Source organism: Pipra filicauda, unplaced genomic scaffold, assembly GCF_003945595.2.
Source record: "Pipra filicauda isolate LSUMZ 115617 unplaced genomic scaffold, ASM394559v2 scaffold5_size6683894_pilon, whole genome shotgun sequence".
NCBI lineage: Eukaryota > Metazoa > Chordata > Aves > Passeriformes > Pipridae > Pipra > Pipra filicauda.
The window spans coordinates 1488644-1508517 of NW_024104754.1; the positions used below are offsets into that span (position 1 = coordinate 1488644).

The 19874-nt window shown below is 48.8% G+C and overlaps 1 protein-coding gene across 1 annotated transcript in view; it reads left to right on the forward strand.

Annotated features, from left to right (window-relative positions):
- Positions 1 to 1638: 1638 nt before the first annotated feature.
- GAD1 (glutamate decarboxylase 1) overlaps positions 1639 to 19874 on the forward strand; it is a 33564-nt gene continuing 15328 nt past the window's right edge. The window contains exons 1-7 of the mRNA XM_027733600.2: positions 1639 to 2181; positions 3315 to 3460; positions 5173 to 5235; positions 10488 to 10649; positions 11358 to 11600; positions 14288 to 14378; positions 19021 to 19133. Of these exons, the coding sequence (XP_027589401.1) occupies positions 3391 to 3460; positions 5173 to 5235; positions 10488 to 10649; positions 11358 to 11600; positions 14288 to 14378; positions 19021 to 19133 (742 nt within the window). The 5' untranslated portion in view covers positions 1639 to 2181; positions 3315 to 3390. The remainder of the gene's footprint in view (positions 2182 to 3314; positions 3461 to 5172; positions 5236 to 10487; positions 10650 to 11357; positions 11601 to 14287; positions 14379 to 19020; positions 19134 to 19874) is intronic.

The following is a 19874-nucleotide window of genomic DNA, read 5'->3' on the forward strand; positions in this document are numbered from 1 at the left end:
GGCAGGGACCCGCGGAGCCCCAGGGTCGGCTGCTTTCCCCCTGTGGCCGGCGGGGCCGGGACGAACAGAGAGCGGCCAGTCCAGGCTCGGAGCAGCCTCAGCGGCGGCGGGCGGGCTCCGCGCAGGGCTCGGTGCAGCGCCTGGGCTTGAGACACAGCGACACCCAGAGGGGCCGCGGGGCAGGAGCGGGGCCGAGCTCGGGGGCTTCACTGTCGGCACGTTCCTGCCCGGCCGGGAGGGAGCGAGGGGGCTGCGCACCCGCCCGGGGCCGTGCGGGGCTGTTCCCTGAGCCCCGGCCGTGCCGCTCCCCCCGCGGGGCCGGGCGCTGTCCGCGGTGCTGAGCGGGGCGCGCAGGGGCGGGAGGCGCCGCCGGGCAGCTCGGGGGAACGGAACGAGTCGTATTTCCAACGTGCCAAGAAAGCTCGCTGGCCTTCATTGTCTGGCTCCTTCCCTTAGCGGGCTTCAGATTCTACGAGGATGTAAATATTCATGGTAAACCATGGCTGTTTGCTCCAGACACACGCGCTTCTGGAAAGCCAGAAGGGAAGGAGTAAGAGCCCGTGCTATCTGCCTGCCGGGCAAAGACCAGGCCGGGTCGCGTCTCGCAGTGACTGATGGCTTAGGAGTTCTTTGCGTGATCTCTCATTGACTTTTTGTACTGCAATCCTGCCACGATGTCCTATGACTGTTTACGTTTATAAAGACAGTTGGCTAGAGTCATATTATTATTTCTCGCGTTCAGCACTGAGCAAATGTTTTGCCCGATTGGTTGAAACCACCTTAAAAATGATAGCCTGAATAGATGGAAAAAGGTCATGTTAGCTATGGCCACTAATACCTGTAAAGCTATGTTTAAAAGTTAGTCTTTGTGCCCTCGGTGTTTTTGTTACACGTCTTGTTCCTAGACAGTAATTATGCTCGACAAAGCAATCGCCTTGACTACTTAATCCTGTCAGTTGGCCGATTTCCTTCAAAAACGGGCTTGTAAGTTTTTGCTCTTCCCTTGAGTCCTTCAAGAAGGACATGTCCCTGCTGCTCATTGCGCTGCCCAGCACCCCCCTCACGGGATGGAATTCTGTGGCTCCATCGGGCTGTTTCTCCTCCTCCCATCTCATTGCAGATTCCTCCCAGCCCCTGACGTGCCATCTTTTTGAGAAGGGTTTGGTTTAGACATCTGCGTAGCTGCCGCGGCATGCTGAAATATAGCCCCGTGGTCACCACCGCAAAATGTTGGCGAAGCATGTTTGGGGTGTAGGATGGAGTGACACAGATCTGAGGTTGTCGGGGGTACAGAAAACTTGTTGTCTTAATGTTTCTCGTTTTAGCAAAGGGATGTCTGGTATAAAATCGTAATTTAGTGGCAACATTCAGGGCAAGTCACAGGAATCCAGGTGTTCCCCTGCGGCGGTGCCCGTGCCTCTGCCACCCTCTGGCGGGGAGCGGGGCGAGCCGGCCTCGGGAATCGCGGGGTGAGCCAGCGGGACACATCAGACCCTCGGCACGGCGGAGAGGAGGCGGGGGGTGTTGCTAAGCTACAGTTCACACGGACCCCGCCTGGCTCGTTCGTGGCCCGCACCGTGCGAGGGGGAGTGCCGGGGCCGCGGGGACTGTCGGGGCGGGAGTTCGGCCCCGTCGCCTCAGCGGTGCGACGGTGTGTGCGGTGCTCTGCCGCCTGTTAGCACCGCCGGCGACCTCGGGGCAAGCCAGTGCTGTCTAGAAAAAGCCTCTGGCTCCGTCTGCACGGGGGGCTCAGCCAGGGACTCGCGTGGCAGAACCCCCTGCCCGGGGTGCCGCCCCCGCCGCGGCTGGGCAGCCCCACCCGCCGCGGGAGTCAGCGCCGCCGCCCCGGGGAGAAGCGGACCAGCGGCAGCCGCCGGGGCCGGGGGGCTGTTCGTCCCCGCCCCAGCGGTCCCCAGCCCCCGTGCGGAGCGGCGCGGAGGGGGTGGCGGCAGCCCTGTGACTCATGCCTGCGTCGAAGCAGATCAACCGGCGATTCACGCTTTTAAAAAAGCAAATCCGAGCACTTCTGGAAAAAAAAAGGTCATCTCGCATTAAATTCCGCGGCGCGATTGGTATTCCGACGTCGTTTCTGGCAGAGTTTATAAGCGGCGGGTCGCTCCCAGGCTAGAGTCGCCCTGCCTGCCTGGACTACGGCAGCAAGAGTGTCCGCTCGCCCCCTCGGTAAGTGTCCTCTAAACAGCATCCTATTTTTTCAAGCCTTTGGGAACCTCTTTCAGGATCTGGAGCATTTTCCCCCCCCTAAAATCTGTTTGGGTCGTTGTCGTACCTATAGAGGAATAACGGACATTTTGATACAGCTAGCCCTTGAGACATCGTGTTAACCTGTTACTTCACTCCCAGGCATTGTCTAGAAAATCTCTTCTGCTTTACGGCTTTTTTCTTTTTCGTCTTAAAGAAATTAGATACCTGTTTTCCATTGAAATCATTGATCCGCTGCGTTTACACGCGGGTGTAAATGAATAGGTAGCCACCGACTTGAAAAAAGCCGCTAACAAAGAAAGCATTCGTTCGTTACCCCGACCTTCATTTTCTGTACAAGGGGAAGAAAATAAATCGCAGGTAGCCGTGGGGACAAAGAGACGAGCTGGGCATTGACCCGGCAATTTTCGATCAGCGACCCTGTATTGGTTATCGGAGCGCCGTGTCCGGCAGGAAAGAGCTGGTAAGGAGTGAGGGCTGGTCCAGCACCTTCCTTTCCCCAGACAGACATGCCTCTCCTGCCATTTGCACCGCTAAAGCGAGCGCGGGCATGGGAGAGCTCTGGTTAGTGCTGGAGCACGTACCGGCCCCGATTTGCTGAAACGTGTGTGCAAATACACGTGTGTGGCGCCTGTCACTGGACCTGGGCAAAATGCACCTTTATGGTGGCAGGGGTTTGTCTGTCAGTCTTTCCTGAATGCTTAGCCTGGCGTGTGTTTGGTAACACAGAGAAGCGGGTTCCGGTTGGGATTGTAGGTCATTTGGGCTGATGCTTTCGAAGTCCGCTTTGCACGTTGGTCTCCACTTGACGCGAGCCATATAATTGCCCACCTCGGTGGCCACCGATATAATTGCGATAGACTTCATGCTCTGCTACATCCGTCATTCAGGCGCGGGAGGTAGCGCCCTGGCATCCAGCGAAGGGACAATTTTGCTCTTCAGCCTGTCGAGGCGTTTTCCCGGTGTGGCCGGCCCCGGCTCGTCCTGCCGCCGCCCCGGGACCTGCGCAGCTGCCGCCCGCCGGCGTCTGGACGGGACTCCGGTGTGGTGCTCCAGGAGACCAGACTGCTAAACCCACCTTTTCTTCCTTCCAGCAAATTCCTTGCTGCCCACCCCTCAGAGGAATATCGAGGAAACCCGGGCTCCGAGGACTGGGGTTTTTCTGAAGGGATGGCTTCCTCCGCTCCCTCGTCCTCCAACGATGCTCCGGACCCCACCCCACCTAATTTACGACCTACAAGTAGGTTTTAATATTTTCCTCGTTTAAAGTGTTTTAGAGGCTTTCTCCACTTAGGCACAGAAAGACCAGTTTCGAAACGAAATGTTATATCTGTGAAACCCTGTTCCGCGCCATTAAGCAAGGTGCGGAAAGTGCTCTACACAAAGAAACCATCTTCCTACTGGGAATGGGAGAGGTTGTTCCGTGGCGAATAAAACGCTGTGAGGAAAAGCCCACCTTAGCGGCCAGCGCTGTCTTTATCTTACAGCCACAGCCGCATTTGAGAGATTTAGACAATAAACTGCCCATCCAGATGGCCAAAAAATCGGTATGTTGTAAGAGGTGTGGAGCAAATGAATCCCTTAAAGGGCGACGCTACACTAGTGCCTTAAAGTGGGTGTCTCCCCCCTACATTTTGTAAATGCTAATGCTGCAGCTTCCTTTCAGCCTACGCTGAAGCCTGTAATCAAGCGAAATTTGGATGCTAATTGCAGCTTTTCAAAGCGTTGTATTCCTAATTGCTCTGATTTCGCCCTGAGTTATTGAGGTGTGAGTGGGAAGCAGAGGCTGCTGCAGGTGGATAGAGAATCAGTTTATAGCCCTGCCAGGCAATTTAGACCGTCGCCTACCGAAAAAAAAAAAAATAAAAAAAAAGAGGCTCGATGTTATATAGCATCAGAGACAAAGAGCGGGCAACAGTAAGAAATGAAAGGTTGTCAGGGACAGCAGAGCGGGAAATAGCTTTTACCCTGAAAGAGCTGCGAGGCACAAGCATCGGAGTCATTATTGTCATTATTCTGAATCTGGAAAACGGGGGAGGGGGCGAGAGGCAGCACTGGGTCTTGTTCCAGGCACGGGTGATAGGCACTGCTGCCTTCGACTGAGGTGTCACACGCAGAAATCGAAATAACTGGCAACACGGCTCAAAGCAAGATAACCGCTGGCAGCAGCTCCCCACCCTGCCCGCCCGGGGCTCCCCGCCCCTGGGCACGGGCAGCGCCCCTGACGAGAGGGCTCCTCCGCCCGGACGGGAGCGCCGCGGCCCTTCCCCGCTCCCCCTCCCAGGGATCGGACCGCTGCACTGCCCGCCCGGGTGAGCCGTCCTCGGCCCGGCCCCTCTGACACCTTCTCCCCTCACGCCGCAAGGCCCGGTCAGTGCCCCCCGCGCTGCCGAACCTGCGGCTGCCCCGGGCGAGGGCCAGAGGGTCTCGGCGGTGCCCTGGGCCTCGGCTGCTGTCCCCTCTACCCGAGCCCTGCTGCCCGCTTCCCTCGGGCTCAGCTGGGGCGTGTCTGGGCCGCGGCTCCCGGGGCTGGGAAGGAGCCTATCCCCTCCACCGGCGCCGTCCTAGTACGACCGTCGGCGGCCCGTCAGTCCGTCCGGGGCTCAGTCATGCAAGTCCGATCATCTAGTCAAATACTATTTTTCACCCAATTAATTCCTGAACTCTTTTGTGACCCCATTTCACGCCACTTTATTTTAAGCTGCCACTTCCCTGGAGCCCCGCCAGTAAATGATGAGATGTTCGAGTCCCGGGTGCCTTTCCCTCTCCTCTGGGCGGGCCAGCATGTCACCTCGCTGATACCCGAGCCTCAGCTGCCCCGCGCCGGGCGCCACTGGGCTCGAGAATCAGCCGTTCCTCCCGGCTATGGGGCCGTGCGGGGGGTCCGGGGAGGCGGCGCGGCGGCCGGACAGCCCCGCTGCCCCAGGGGATCAACTCTGCCCTCTCTTCCAGCTTATGACTCGTGGTGCGGCGTGGCTCACGGGTGCACCAGGAAGATCGGGCTGAAGATATGCGGTAAGTACCCCCTTGCCTCCCCGTCCTACACCCCAACACACCCACGGGGGGGCTCGGGGGACCAGCACCGGGGGCAGCACCGGCTGAACGCCCAGAGACCGAGCGGCCCCTCGGGCGCCCCCTGCGGGCCGCACGGCGGCTGGGCTGGGCTGGGCTGGGCTGGGCTCGGCTGGGCTGGGCTGGGCTGGGCTCGGCTGGGCTGGGCTCGGCTGGGCTGGGCTCGGTTGGGCTGGGCTCGGCTAGGCTCGGCGGCCCCGGGACCGCCGCGGTGCCCTCTCGTGGGTTTGCGTGGGTCGGGATTTTGCCCGCCGGGGGAGGTCCGGCTGCGGGCCCGCTGCCCTTCCTGCCACGCACGGGGAGGTGCGGGCTCCAGGCGCCCCGGGCGAGGGAAGAGCAGGGCCCGCCGGAGGAGGGGGTTTGGCCGCCTCTCACTGTCTGAAATTTTTCAGCCTTATCTGACTAGAAAATACGGATCTCCGGGGGGAAAAGATTAACGAGAGCCTTATTAAAGAGCAATTCGTCAGCTTGCTGTGCTGGTAAGATAGCGCTGGCAGCCAGTCAGCGTGCAGGCACATGAAATGCAGAAGGGAAACAAATGCACAATCAGATCGCAACGTTATAGCAAGAGATTCATTTGCAGATAACAAGCTGTCTTCCTTCTCCAGATTTCTCAGTAGCGGCTTTGCTTTCGGAGGCTAACAGTCAAATCTTCATTTTCTGATGAGGAGAATAATTCAGTTTAGCCCTTACCCCTTATGCATAGAAATTATTTCCCATTTTCCCCCTCTACCTCTTTGGGAGGGGGGGATGGGAAATTATTTCACGAGAGAAACGAACCTTTTTTTCAAAGCAAAGGTATATTTAAATCTCTTTTCCTACTCGCTCGAGTCGAAGTTCATTCACTAAAGGTTTTGTTACCTGGAAGTTTGGACTGGACAAGAATCGGAGTGCGAATGCTTAGCCCTGTGTCTGTTAGGGATTTCATTGGTAGCCGCTGGCGACATTAACGAGTAGTCGCTTAGTTCTATAAATAGCTCCTGATCTGGGTTTAATGGACCGTTTCCCTACCAGTCCCTTCAGTGGCTGGAGCAATGGGCTTTTTCACCATCATTTTAATTTAGCCCGGCAAGCAGAACTGATAAAGTAATGCGCCGTTAGGCTTGCTCCATGTTGCTAGACTACCGGGGTTACAGAGGGACATCGCAGCTTCTCAATGAGATCAAATACACTGAAAATGAAACATCCCACCATTTTGTATTTGAAAAAGGCAAAAGGGAGTGTAGTAAAGGCTTTGTGAAGGGAATTCAAAACAAGCAGTGCTGCTGTATTTCTGGCTCGGGTTTGGTGTTCAGTTTTCCTTTACTGGCTATTTTCTCTTTTACCCTAAAATATACTCTGAATAGTGACAGTGGTTTGGAATAGTTGGATTCGATCACGACCACTGTTTTTGCTTGTATGAGCCCTTCCATTTGAATCGAACACCTTCACAAAGACAGACAGGAAAGGTTGCCTTTGGCAAATATATAGAGTGAAGTATTAAGGTTGCCAAGAATCCTAATTAAACATGCTCAACGAATTGATGTTTGACTATTCAGACTACATCCTTGTCCTTACCTTTCACAAGACATCATTCCGGACCCTAAATACTGTGCAGTCTCAAAGCTATAGTAAAACAGGCACCTCGGAATTGTTCTTTCTGCTTGTATCACACAGAAATCGATTAATTTTGAATGGAAACTTTAAATGAGGATTGACCTCCGAGAAAAGGCAGGTCTTGAACAATGAGTTGGTTCTTCCACCTGGGTTGTATATTATGTGTTTGACATTTCCAGTAATTACGTATCCAAGATGTATGTAATTTCTTCTCAAATAACTGACAGATTTAAGGATTAGCTTTTTTCCTCTCCGGTTGAAAGCCAGGACCTGAAAAGAGCCCGGCCGCTGTCACACCCACACGCTCTTCGTCTCTGCACATATACACTTAAAAAAAACCCCAAAACACAACAACAAAAAAAACACCCAAACCAACCAAACTCAAAGCTATTTTAAAGCGGTTTAATGAACTGTCACGGTGGGCAAAGTATGGGCAGATTTTCCCCAGTGTCTGGATCACTCCCACCTCGGCAATTATTATTGCTAGGACCGATCCTGCTAACATTTGCTTGGCAGCAGTGGAAATACTGACGTAGTAAGATTGCTCAGGTGCGTCTTCAGCTGTTTGGCCGCAGCCAGCTGATGATTCCAAGCCCAGCGAGCAACGCGGCCGAGTGGGCTTTCAAAAGCAGCCGTGTATGTTATAAACTCGTCTCGTCTCCGGCGTCCGTGGGATTTATGCCACCAAGTCACGAAGGTGCTGCTGGACACCCTGGCCGCAGGGGGGGGACCAGGACCTCTTGCAGCCGCCAAGGACGTGCATTCCCCGACGGCTGCGGTGTGCGCCGGAACCCGGCAGGTTTGTCCCCGACTCGGAAGCTGAGGGTCCCCATAGAGCTGCGAGGCCGAGAGGGGTTCACACGCCTGTCTTGTACGAGGCCTAATGTGAAATAACGCTGAATTTGTGGTCACGTTGCGCACCGAGGGACTCCCTCGCCAGTCTGGTCTCATTCGGCTTTTGAAAACTCGGTCTCTTAAAGCGCATCGATGAAAACGCACCTGCGGGACAGACTCACTGCTGGGAAAGGCTGCAGTCTCCGCTGCGGCAGGAGAAGTAGCTTGGACGCTATTTCGTAGGCTGCTACTTACTGGAACTCTCCTACAGTGGCCTCACTTTTCAAGCAGGACACTGGTGGAAGGTTTGGCTACAGTTATGCGCTGCTGCTCCTCGGTCGGGGAAGGAGCCCTCCAGGGCCGGCCGCCGCGCTTCTCTGCAACCTGGGATGTGGGTTGGTGCTGGAGAATGTCCCCCATCCTCTCAGGGAGGAGCTCGGGAAACGAAAGAGTCCGACGGCGCCAAAGCGGGGGTTGCCGCAGCCCCGCGGGCTCCCCCTTGTACCGACTCTCCAGCCCGTGTGATACTGCCGTGGCCGAGGGAACTGGGCGAGCGGCACGTTACTTACAGCCGGACGGGCTGATGCCGGGCGGCAGCGAGTTCCTCCTTTCGGGCTTTTTTTCCTTCCAGTCACCGCCCTCGAGCCGCCCCAGCGCAGCCCTGCGGGCCCCACGCGGCGCACACTGACGGGCCCCGTGCGCTTCGAGCCCCAGCTGGTCCCCGCCGGCTCCGGGACACGGCAACGGGGCCGAGGAACTCCGCGGGGAAGAACAGCACGGAGTTCCTGGGGCAAGGGCTGAGCTCCGTGCCCTGGCGCCTAGCTAGGTCAGACCCTTCAGTGAAGCCACTGCCTCGCTGGGCCCGATGCGAGCCGAACTGGAGGCAACTGCAGCCTTTCTCGGTTACTGAAGCGCTGCCTCCTGCTTTCCCACCGGAGCCTCCGAGGCAGGCTGTCCTCTGCAGGCCGAGAAGAGCGCCAGTTATGCGCCGCTGCTCCTGCAGACGTCTCTTCGCGCGGAGCTCTTGCCTCTGAGCCACCGGGCGCCTAGAAAAAAGAAAGGTGGAAAATTAAAGCAAAACGAAGCAAAACGGTGAAAGAGGATCTCTCCGTAATTCAGTCCACACTGCACTTGCTTCGATATCAGCTGCTCCTCCTAACGAGCAGGCGAACAGCACTAGCTGTTGCAGGAGCTGGTGATCGCTGCAAGGACTGTTAAAAGCAGTAACAACAAAACAAAATATATACATAAGTACATATATATATATATGTTATCGATCCTGGACGGCTACTCTCAACTTATGCACGAAGAGTTTCCTTTAAATAGTCTTTTTCGCATTCATAAAAGCATCACAAAAATAAACTTATTAGTAGAAGATCAGTATTAAACAGCAACACATAAGGTGTTCACTGAAAGTATGACCGTGACAAACTTGCCTGCAAGACTCGTTTAGGCGCCCGGCTGATGCAGAAGGGGCTGCCAGTCGGGTACTCCGTTTTCGGTGCTCCTTAGGGACTGTCCGGCTGGCAGTAGGGTCCGAGGCACAGGTATCATTGCCGGGAGCTGTTGGCCCAGCGACTCGCTGTCCCTCCCTTTTCTGTTACGGAGATGCAGCCAGGGGGCCAGGGTGGGCCGGCTGTGGGCGCTCGATGGGACTCCGGAGAGCAGTGACACATGGCCGGAAAGCGGAGGGCGCTGGCGAGAAGCGGCGTCGGGGAACGTGGGTGAGCGAAGTCACAACATTGGTTTTCCTCCCTGCTAAGCCCTCCTCTCTGGCGGATATCCCCATCCGCGACGAACCTTGGTTTCGATTGTTACTTGTTTTGAAAGAAAATAAAGAATGAAGGAGACCGGCGCCGCTACGGTGCTCCAATTATACAGACGTGCTTGCTGCAACCTGGGAGGTCAAAATTCGATGCCTTCTTTAATGAAGAAAAGCCCGACAGTATGCGTGTTTTACCAGACATCAGTGATTTAATGGATCAAATCCGGAAAATTAATTTCTCTCCCTGCCTTGTTAAAGTAGATGGGTCTCATTACTCGCCACAGACCCTGCGTGGCACCCACACCCATAATTCTTGGGGTGAGTGGGTTTATTATTGCCGTCATACATAACAACGGCAGTTGTGTTCGGTCCTGGGCACCAGAGATGTGTCTCCAGTGAGAGCGGAGCTCCTAAAACCTCCTGGGGATGATTACTGTTAGTATCAAAGCATCTTTTCAGGTGGAAAATCCACATCAGTATGTACTGATAATAGGAAGGTGGGTACTACCGGTGTTCTTAGAGCTCTGGCACTCTCAGGATGGCTGCTCCAGAATGGCTGCTTGTTCTCATGCCTTTTGTGCGTGAGAGCACCACGAGGAGAACTGAAAACGGCCCTGATTTTAATCATACATCATTGCCCCTGTCTGCTAGGTCCATAAACTTCGCCTGCAGGCTGAAATAGCATTGACTCATCCTGAACTCTCTTCCAGTGGCTGATTACTGAAGTGGAATCTGTCTGATCGACTTAATAAGAATTTACCACTGCACTAAATGACGAAATTTTGTTTTTTGCATGGCTGCGTTTTTGCAGTTGATGGCATTTTGAACTCTCCCTCCTGGAGGCAAATAACCTCCATAAATACTCTTATTCCTGACCTCATTAGTCAGATCTAGAACTAACACCGCTTTTAACTGCTGTCTAGAGGGCTGCTTTAGATATTTCTAAGCATGTTGGGAAGTGAGAAAACTCTGACCTGTGCACCTTGCAATAATAATGTAGGGTTCCTGCAAAGGACCAACAGCCTAGAAGACAAGAGCCGGATTGTCAGCTCCCTGAAAGAAAGGCATCAGTCCTCCAAGAGCATGCTGGCTTGTGAGAACAGCGAGAAGGAATCCAGGTTCCGGCGCACCGAGACAGACTTCTCCAATTTGTATGCCAGAGGTAAACACTTTACAGCTTCTCCTCGCTTCAGCTCAGGCACGTCCCTTAATAGTGTTGCCCTCGGCTCCCTTGAAGTGCAGCCACACTCAGACCGTGTTTTTGCTTGGTTGTTTTTGAAGGAAGCTCTGTGTCTGTGTTTGTTGGGGCTGTACTGACACTGTGTACAAGTTTGCTGAAGTGCAGTTTTACGTACTTTGGGCTGATCCTCTGCAGCTCAGCTCTAGCAGTCCCTCTGGGCTTACTCCAGATCCAGCATCCGGGGGGAGAGTAATTTTATATTTTATGTCCTCCTTAATAAAATAGCAATGAAGTGGTCTGTGACTTCTGGTACGGGGCCATTGACAAGAAGAGTAGGGAAGGGAAATGAATCCTTTTGCGGGACAGAGGTGGGGACGTTCCAGAGGAAGGGCAGGTGCACATTTGGGGTGCTTTCAGACCAAGGAAAGTGAATGCCTCGCACTGCATAGCATTAGCATTGCAGGGCAAACTTTTTGACAGAGGCGCCTTAGAGGTGCCTCTGCTGTTGCCGTGGGTGACTTCGCATCACCCTTCCCTGCCGGGCCAGAGGGACTGGGAGCCTGCCTCACTGCAGCCAGGCTGCGCTGGGACCACAGCTTCCAGGTCCTTGAAGCGCTTCAGGCAGCCGAGGCTGGTTCATTTCCGCTTCTCTTTCCCAAAGCAAATGCTGACAGCCGCTTTGCCCCACAGATTTGTTGCCCTCCAAGAATGGTGAGGAGCAGACCATGCAGTTCCTTCTGGAGGTTGTGGACATCCTCCTCAACTACGTGAGAAAAACATTTGACAGATCCACCAAAGTGCTGGACTTCCACCACCCGCATCAGCTCCTGGAGGGCATGGAGGGCTTCAACCTGGAGCTTTCGGACAACCCTGAGTCCCTGGAGCAGATTCTGGTGGATTGCCGGGACACGCTGAAATACGGAGTGAGGACAGGTAGGTTTTTGCACACTACGTAGAGAGTCTCTCCTGGGACTTTTCTCAGGCTCGCGGCGAAGTGAGAGGGATTGAGCTCATGGAGGTAAGCCAACATCCTCTCCACATGCGGGACCGTACTTGCCCAGAGGCTTGGCTCCAGGGCTGTCTATGGGCGCTGGAAATATCTCTGCTCAGAAACTTGAGTTACTGATGCTCCATCTGGAGCAACGGGTAGAGCTCCGTGCTGTTTTCAGAGCACAGAAACAAGTTTTTAAGACGTAATCTCTTTCACTTGACAAAATGCGAGCTGTCTGTATCTCCGGGGAGCAATATCATTAGGTAAATGAGAGCATAAATGACACTGAATTTGCAGTTTTTCTTCTTTACGTTCATCAGACGTTTAATGAAAAAGAGACTGAAATCCTAGGAATCATCAATAAAGGAACCCTGTGGATTTCAGCCCATTACCCAGGAGCCCTGCCTGTCCAGGTCCTTCTGAATCAGACAGAAATACCGGTTTATAATCACTTCTTTTACTGAGTGAGCTGTAGCCAGACTCCAGAGCAAAGTTAAGGCTCTTTCAGACTATCTGGCCTTTTACATCTGTATCCATGGAAATCTCTGCTGGCAGCAAGCCCTGACTGCTGTACATACCCAAGCAGGTCAGGAACAGGAGTGATAACGGAGCAGGTGCCGTGTCTCCCCTCCCCAGTCTTGCTCAGATGTTTTGGGCCAGCTGCCCTCTTGAGCACCGCTCGGTTCAGCGCCCAGAGCGGGCGATAGTTTCCCCCCGGAGCTGGAGTGGCGGGCGGCGGGAGCTCGTACAGGGAGGCTATTGCCTGGCGGTCTCTGGCTGGGCTGCTGCGAGCCATGGCTCCTGAAGGGCGAGGTGCAGCTTTCTGCGGGGGTTAGTTATGCAGCTGTGAAAACCCAACGCAGTGCATTTAAGGAACAAAATCTTGAAACAGATGTGGCTGTTAGCGTCCTGTCTTTTTTTTCCTATTTACGTAGTGGTTTGATCTACTCACAGGAGTCAGGAGCATACTTTGATTTTGTACCCTTAATCAAAGGGGAGCACATTTCGTTTCCAAACGCGTGGGTTGTTGAACAGGTGACAATCAGCTAAGCTAGAGTGGCTGCGCTCTGTGTGCTTGCACCTTTACTCCGCTATCGATCGCCCCAGCATATCGAGCTACCTCCTCCCCTCCCCCCAACCTCCCCTGGAGCTCTTGTGGGACCGGCAGGACCTGTCCCCGGGCGCTGAGAGGCAGGTATCGACCAGACATGAGCTCAGTTCAAAGTAGTACCTGGTGCAGCTTTAAATAGCTGCTCGGACCGTATGAGGCCCAGAACACACACCCTGGCTTCCCAGGCTCCCGGGGCTCACGTTCTCTCTCAGGCGAACCTCCCTTTAAAGCCACCGGTGCTGAATTTGCAGCACAGCCTTAGGAGACCGTGGGCTCGCTAACAGCTTTGGGAGGTCAGGGAAATGTCGCTTAAGATAATTTCTCAGTCCGTGATGGCAAGGGAGAGAAGAGCTGATTTGTAAAGCAAACAGCTATGCCATGGTGGTATTTCTGGGCTCTAGCCCTGAGCCGCTGGCTCTCCGGGGCGAGAGCTGCCCGGGCGCGGCGCACCCTCTTGGGGAATTGTCGCGATGTGGCAGCGCCGGCAGGCTCACGCCTCCGAAAGGTTCCTGCTGACATCGCTCGGAGCAGAATCGCATTTACTTCTTCATGTCAAAAGATGCTGATTTTTCCCAGTGTTGAGCCGAATGCGACTTGACAGGTCCCTCCAGACGTCGAGCGCTGACTCCCCTCTAGGGGGCTGTCCCTCGTGTGCTATCTGCGTGTCCTTTCCCAGAGAGCAGACAGAAGGTTTAAATCATGACATCTCCCACCTCCCCTCAAAGCCCTTTATCAGGTGTTAGGAATTTCTTCGTTTCATGCTAGAAAAGTAGGCACTCAACATTATTGCTTAAAAAAGTTGTTAAAACAACTCCGGCTGAAATAGAGGAATATTATTTACTTCGGCTCTACAGCAAATCCTTTGTTTAAGGAAGTGAATCCTAGCTTTTAAACCAAGTGGGCAAGGGACCGAGCTGAGGAGGTCTTGGAGGACCCTCTCACACCGCTGCAGCGGGTCGTGCCACGCTGGGGCATTCCCGCCGAGACCCCGCGAACGCCGCTCCCGTGGCCCTGCAGCTCAGGAAGCGACTGGCTCCTTCGCACTCCTCCCTCACTCCTGCAGTCCCCGCTCTAGTGGCTGAGCCTTCCTCTCTTTCCTCATTCGAATGCAAATGAACCCAGCACCTGCAGATTGTTTCCGCCGAGGGTCCCCCACAGCGTAACTTCGCCCGAGTTCACAGCACGACCGAGGTGGAGAGGGGGTTCTGCAGATGGACTAACCTTGTGCAGGTCCCAGAGGTGTTTTACAGGCTCAGTCTGCTCTGAGGTTTTTATCTTAAATTTAAACTCTAATGATTCCATCCAGGAGCTCCCGCCATAGCGGTTTTTCAAGTTTGTAATAAGACATCCGTGAATGTTGGCTAAGGGTCTCCCCATAAGCAAGACTTGCTTTGAAAACTTTGCTGCGTTATGGCTGCAAAACCTGTCGTTTCTGTCAGAATAGTTGGACGGTTCAAAACTGAAACCTGCGACACATCAGTGGAGTCTGTTCTAAATTGCTCTCAATTCTCATTCCAGGTCATCCTCGCTTTTTCAATCAGTTGTCCACAGGACTGGACATTATTGGCTTGGCTGGGGAGTGGCTGACATCAACTGCTAATACAAACATGTAAGCAGTGCCTCGTCAACAGCGTCTGTGACTGGTGCTTACAGGGGCTGGTATCATGGTAGATATGTGTTGTCACAGACATGAATAATTTTCATATTTAGATGATGATTGTTGCATCTTCAATAAAAATGTCTCATGTTTTTCTTAATGTAGCAGTAATACAGTGAAAACAGTTATATAAAGCTGAACAGTTTTACATTTCTGATAAATAGAAATGCAAATATCCCAGAGTACACGGTAAGTAAAACATGATTATTCTAATATAATAACATGAAATTTTTTTTTTCTTTTGGACCGTTCTTCTTTATCTTTTTCTGTTTTGTTTTGTTTGGGTTTTTTGTTGTTGTTTTGTTTTGTTTTGTTTTTGTTTTTTTTAAAGCTTTGTCTCTAGACTGAGTAATTCTACAACTATCTATGTATTAACACTAGAATACAAAATATGTAAAGATTTATTGTTTTTTCTCCTGTTGACTTCAGAGATAGCAGGCTTGAGGCAACACCTTCTCCCGTTTATGTGCTGGTAAAGAAATGGCTTCTGGGTGGCTTCAAGATGATTAAAAATGTAACACTGAAAACTAATTTGATGATAATGAAGAATTTAGTCTGAGAATAATAAAGTTGTGTATAAGTGAATAAATGGAAGTATAAAAAGGTAAAAATTAACATTTGAATGTAACAAATTATAAACTTTTCCTAATTTTTCTTGACCTCAAAATTAATGAAGGCTGAAGGTCAACATAAGGTACATTTTTGCAACGAAGAGTGCAATGAATAGAAAAAGCCCCCCACTAAACAAAAGAACCTTTTAGTGAGTTTTTGTTTAAATTTTGATTTCTATATGCTCAAAAATGTGATGGGAGTCCAAAGGCTGCTCTCTTTTAGTCCTGTATGGGATGTGTTTTAACTCTAAAGCTACCTCTGTTTTGGGTAGTTCGTTGCTAATTCTGTGTCGGAACACAGAAAATGTATCTGCAGATTGGAAAGGAACAGTATTTTCACTGGCCTATCCATGAGTACATGGTTTCTTAAATATACCTGATTACTAGCAGTTCTATGTAGATTATGAACTGTGCCTGTTTTGTGACATCAGCAATAAAGACCACCTAGGGTGCTCCAGCCAAAACCAGCCTGCTCTTTGTAATAATCATCTGATTTAGTTCTCTGTTTGGTAAAAATTAGTATGAGACATTCAGATTTAGAAGCTAATTGGAAAGAAAACCTAGCAACATATATTTTGATTGTTAAATGAGTATTGTGAAGTGCTTTACAGGGCTTCTAAATGCCTTTTTAAACAGCACAATTAAAAGTGAAAGAAATTCCGATCACATTTCTAAAAGAAAACTTTGCTTAACAGTTGTTTCTCTGTGACAAAAACGTACTTCTGAGTACCCCTTTCCCTTTGACTAACTTACTTATCCCAGTTTATTTATCATTTTGTAAGCAGTGAAATTACACAAATTTGATAGGACACAACCGAATTCGGTTCTGTGGCAGACTGTGACAGGTTTAGGAAATATTGCTAACGGTATTAAGAACATTGCACTCATTCATTCACTTCTTAAACCTCTTCTTTTAATTGAGGTTGCTTTTTCCTTTATTTGTTTTAAAAGTAAATTTAGTTTTAAATTGAGCTAGTTCTGTAAAGCTAGTTTTTGACTCATTTATACTTTAAACAAGATCATATCTTGAAAATACTTCTTTGTGAGCATGACAATCTACTATCTATTTGCTTGTATAAGGTCTAGTAAATGCAAAATAATACATTGCTCTATTTTTTCAGCAAAGCAAGGTCAACATGGTATGCTTTCAAATAAGTAATTGCAAGTAAGGCTAAAGCAAGATGCTTGTAAAATATGATTCAAGGAACTGACAGAGAAGGTTATTAAAAATAGCCAAAATCATCTCTGTGAACTCTGGGAAACATATTATTTGTTTTGATCCAGCACACAAGAGCAGGTTTTGACCTTTACCTAGAAACTGTTCTAACCTATTTCAGCTACATAAACACGCAACACACAAGTGACAGTAGCACTGAATTATGGCAGAGAAGGTTTTCCATTTGCTATTTTTTCTTTTCTGCAGATAAACAATACTTAAAATGTTTAAGAACGATTAAAAATAAGTTTTCTTTTGCAGATGAGTTTTGAATAATCAAAACTCACTTAAAAATTTTAATTATCATTAGAAAATATTACTTAAATGTCATTATGAAGATAATATATAAAATTAAACATAATAAGCTTCCCTTATTGACTTGGACATAATGCATCCATGTGCTATTCATAGCACCAATCATGAGACCTTCAGGGTGGAAATTTCAGAAGCTGCCATTATTCATCCAGTTCTAGGGTTCTGCAGTACAAGGCATTCTCTCACCATGCAGCAGCCAGCTGGGTTAGAAAGCAATAGTATTATCTGGAAGTTCTCTTTGTGCCCACTGTTAGCTGGAACACGAGAATTATATTGGTGTTTTCAGTATTATGCATATATGCTTATGAAAATACAGCATAGAAAATCGATGTACAATGCTTTATGCTTATTCTCAGAATGCTTTTTACATACTGGCAAACAGGAGAACAGGTAGCTAGAATGATTTGGTCTGATAAAGTGATTTGCTTTTTAGATGACAGCAGAATTAAGCCAGTACTGTCTTCTATCAAAAAAAGCACCATTCATTTATTCTGTTGGTAAAGATCTGACACTTGGGACTGTTCTAGTTAATTCATAGAAGTGCCTGTAAAGGTCATAGCTGTATGAAACATCTAGCGAGTGTTTTTTGTTAAGAGATTGATTCCGAAGTTAGATCATCCCTTCTAAGCCAAACACAGTTTTGGGTTTAACTGAATTTTTCAAAATCATTTAAGTTTAAAACAAGCAAGTTTGAGTGAACTTTAACAAGATGTGATTTGTAAAATCACATCATCTAATACAGCTGCACTGGCTTTGTAATTTATAATCATCTGTACTCTTTTATTTCTTGTCAGTTTTTGGAAAATCAGTAAATAATTACAGAATAAAATAAGCAAATAGTATTTTACTTGTATTTGAGTATATTAAAATTCCCCTTGTGAAGACTTGATATTTTATATACAAAAAACTTGCTTAATATTATATATTTTTTCTACAAGCCTATAAGTCTTCTGGAAATTATGTAGAGATCAGTGTGCAAGGTCTCAGGACAAAACTCAAAATTTAAAAATTTTAAAGTATTTAAAATATTTAAACTTGTGGGGAAAAAATTCATATTGACTTAAACATATCTTTTATTGAATTACAGTGATCTATGCTCTGCCGAGTTCCTGTTGACTTCAGTTGATCATTCTGCCTAAATAAAGATTGGAGTATGTTCTAGTCTTGCAGTGCTTAAAACCAAACCAAAACAAAAACCCCCACTGTTAGCAGACACTGGTTCATTAATTTTGTCTATTTGTAAATAATGGCAGCACCCAAACTTCAGATCAGCGTTCAGCTGTCTCTGGCAGTTCTAATGATAACAAAAGCAAAATAAGTAGTGTTTTGGCTTCTGGAAATAGCAATTACAACAATTAAAGAAATTACAAGTGTTTAATCTTAAAGGAATTTTTAAAAATGGTGGTGGTGTTTCTCTAATGGACTAAGGACACAAGGATTGAAGAAAAAATTAACTGTTTAAGTAACCAGAGTAGCTGTTAATAAAAAACAAGCTTTTTCAGACACTTGTTTTCTTCTTAATATCACCTACTTCCTTCAAGTCTGCCATACTTATTCTTAAATTATCATTTTGGTATTAAAGAGACAGCACATACATTTTGATGAAATTATTCAAGTGGAAGACATCAGTCAAATCTGAAGTGTCAGGATGTCATACTCTTACAGACTCCTTTGGAAATCATAAGCTGATTGTTTTGTTTCTCTCTGCTTCCTTTTTTTCCCTTTTTTTTTTTCCCATACAGAGCAAGCAGAGTTTGTTTACAGCAGTAGCAATTTATCCATGTACCTTGATCACCAAAAGCGGTTGTATGGCTGTCACTTTCCATCCATGTATCTGACTGTGACATCAGGGCATACCAGGCTATGTAATGTTTTTTTCCCTCATTAAGTGGATACAGTAGTTGACTGCTGACTCAGTTTCGGTAATTGGTAATTAGAAAATCATCATTTATAATTACTCTTGACAGTTATTGATCACACTGTATTGTAGAAATAAGTTGTCCTTGGAGATCATCAACAAAATAAATCCACATAATTAATTGTACATAGAGTTTGAAACCCTAGCTCAATACTTCTAATTATGGTTGTGTTTAGCTCAGTGAAGTTCACCGTTTTCATAAAGACTTGGAAGTGTGTTATTCCACAGGTGTGGAACTGGCACTTTGGGAAACAATATTTTACACAGTCTTGTACAGCAGTCAGCAGGCTATGATGATGAACATTAGGTCTTACCTTCATTATATAGAAATCTGCAACTAACTAATACTGCAGTTTTTATTCACCAGTACTGTTTTCCTGAGGATTTTTGCTTGGGTAAAGGTTGCAGTATCAGGACCCCAATTTATGGGAAAACCTAGAGCATTTACAAAGAATCACAGACTGAGAGTTTATTGTGTGTTTTTAGAATTTGTATCTGATTTTGTTTGTTTGTTCATTTAATTTATCCATGCAGGTTTACCTATGAAATTGCCCCTGTTTTTGTCCTCATGGAACAAATAACACTTCGAAAGATGCGAGAGATTATTGGATGGTCAAGTAAAGATGGTGATGGAATATTCTCACCTGGTGAGTTTTTCTTCTCTGTTTTTATGGTTTGACTAAAACTTCAAAAGGTAAAATAAACATAAACTGTGTCGGAATATCCAGACTATCTGCAACACAAAGCAATGAGTCAGTTATTTAGAAGTAGGAATGTTTTGTTTAAACATCTCACAGAAAAGCTGGGGAAAAAATTATCTCAGAATATGGCTACGTATTATGGCTGGTCAATATTTTAAGACTTGATTAGGAGTGCTGGTACATAGTTGGGCATTTAAACAGCCCTTTTGTGTGCTTCATTTCTGGAGGTGCTGAGCAATCACAGTTCCTGCTGACCAATAGTTCTTGAAAACCATGTGCTGACTTCTTTGGTGGACAGTGAGGATTTGGGCTCACAGTCAGGAAAAGGCTGTGGTGTCACTTTCTGGGACATATTGTCTGGGGTATAAACTGACTGGATTCACAAGTATGATTCCAGTATAAAGACCAAGATAAAGTGTCTTCCCATGAAAGTGACATAAAGGCAGTGAGCAGTGACAGAAATGACTGATGATAAGCCATGTGGAAGTCCTGAGCCAATGTGTGGACAACATGGGCACCCAGCAGAATTCCATTTTCTGGGTTTGGCATGAGGGGACACCATCCTGTCGCAGAGGATAAAGGACAACACCACCTCCATTTGAAACAGCCCACATAAAGTCTAGGAATGCACACTTGCTTGATGTCCAGTCCTATCTGCTAGAAAAATACAGATCTTTCTCAGTGTTC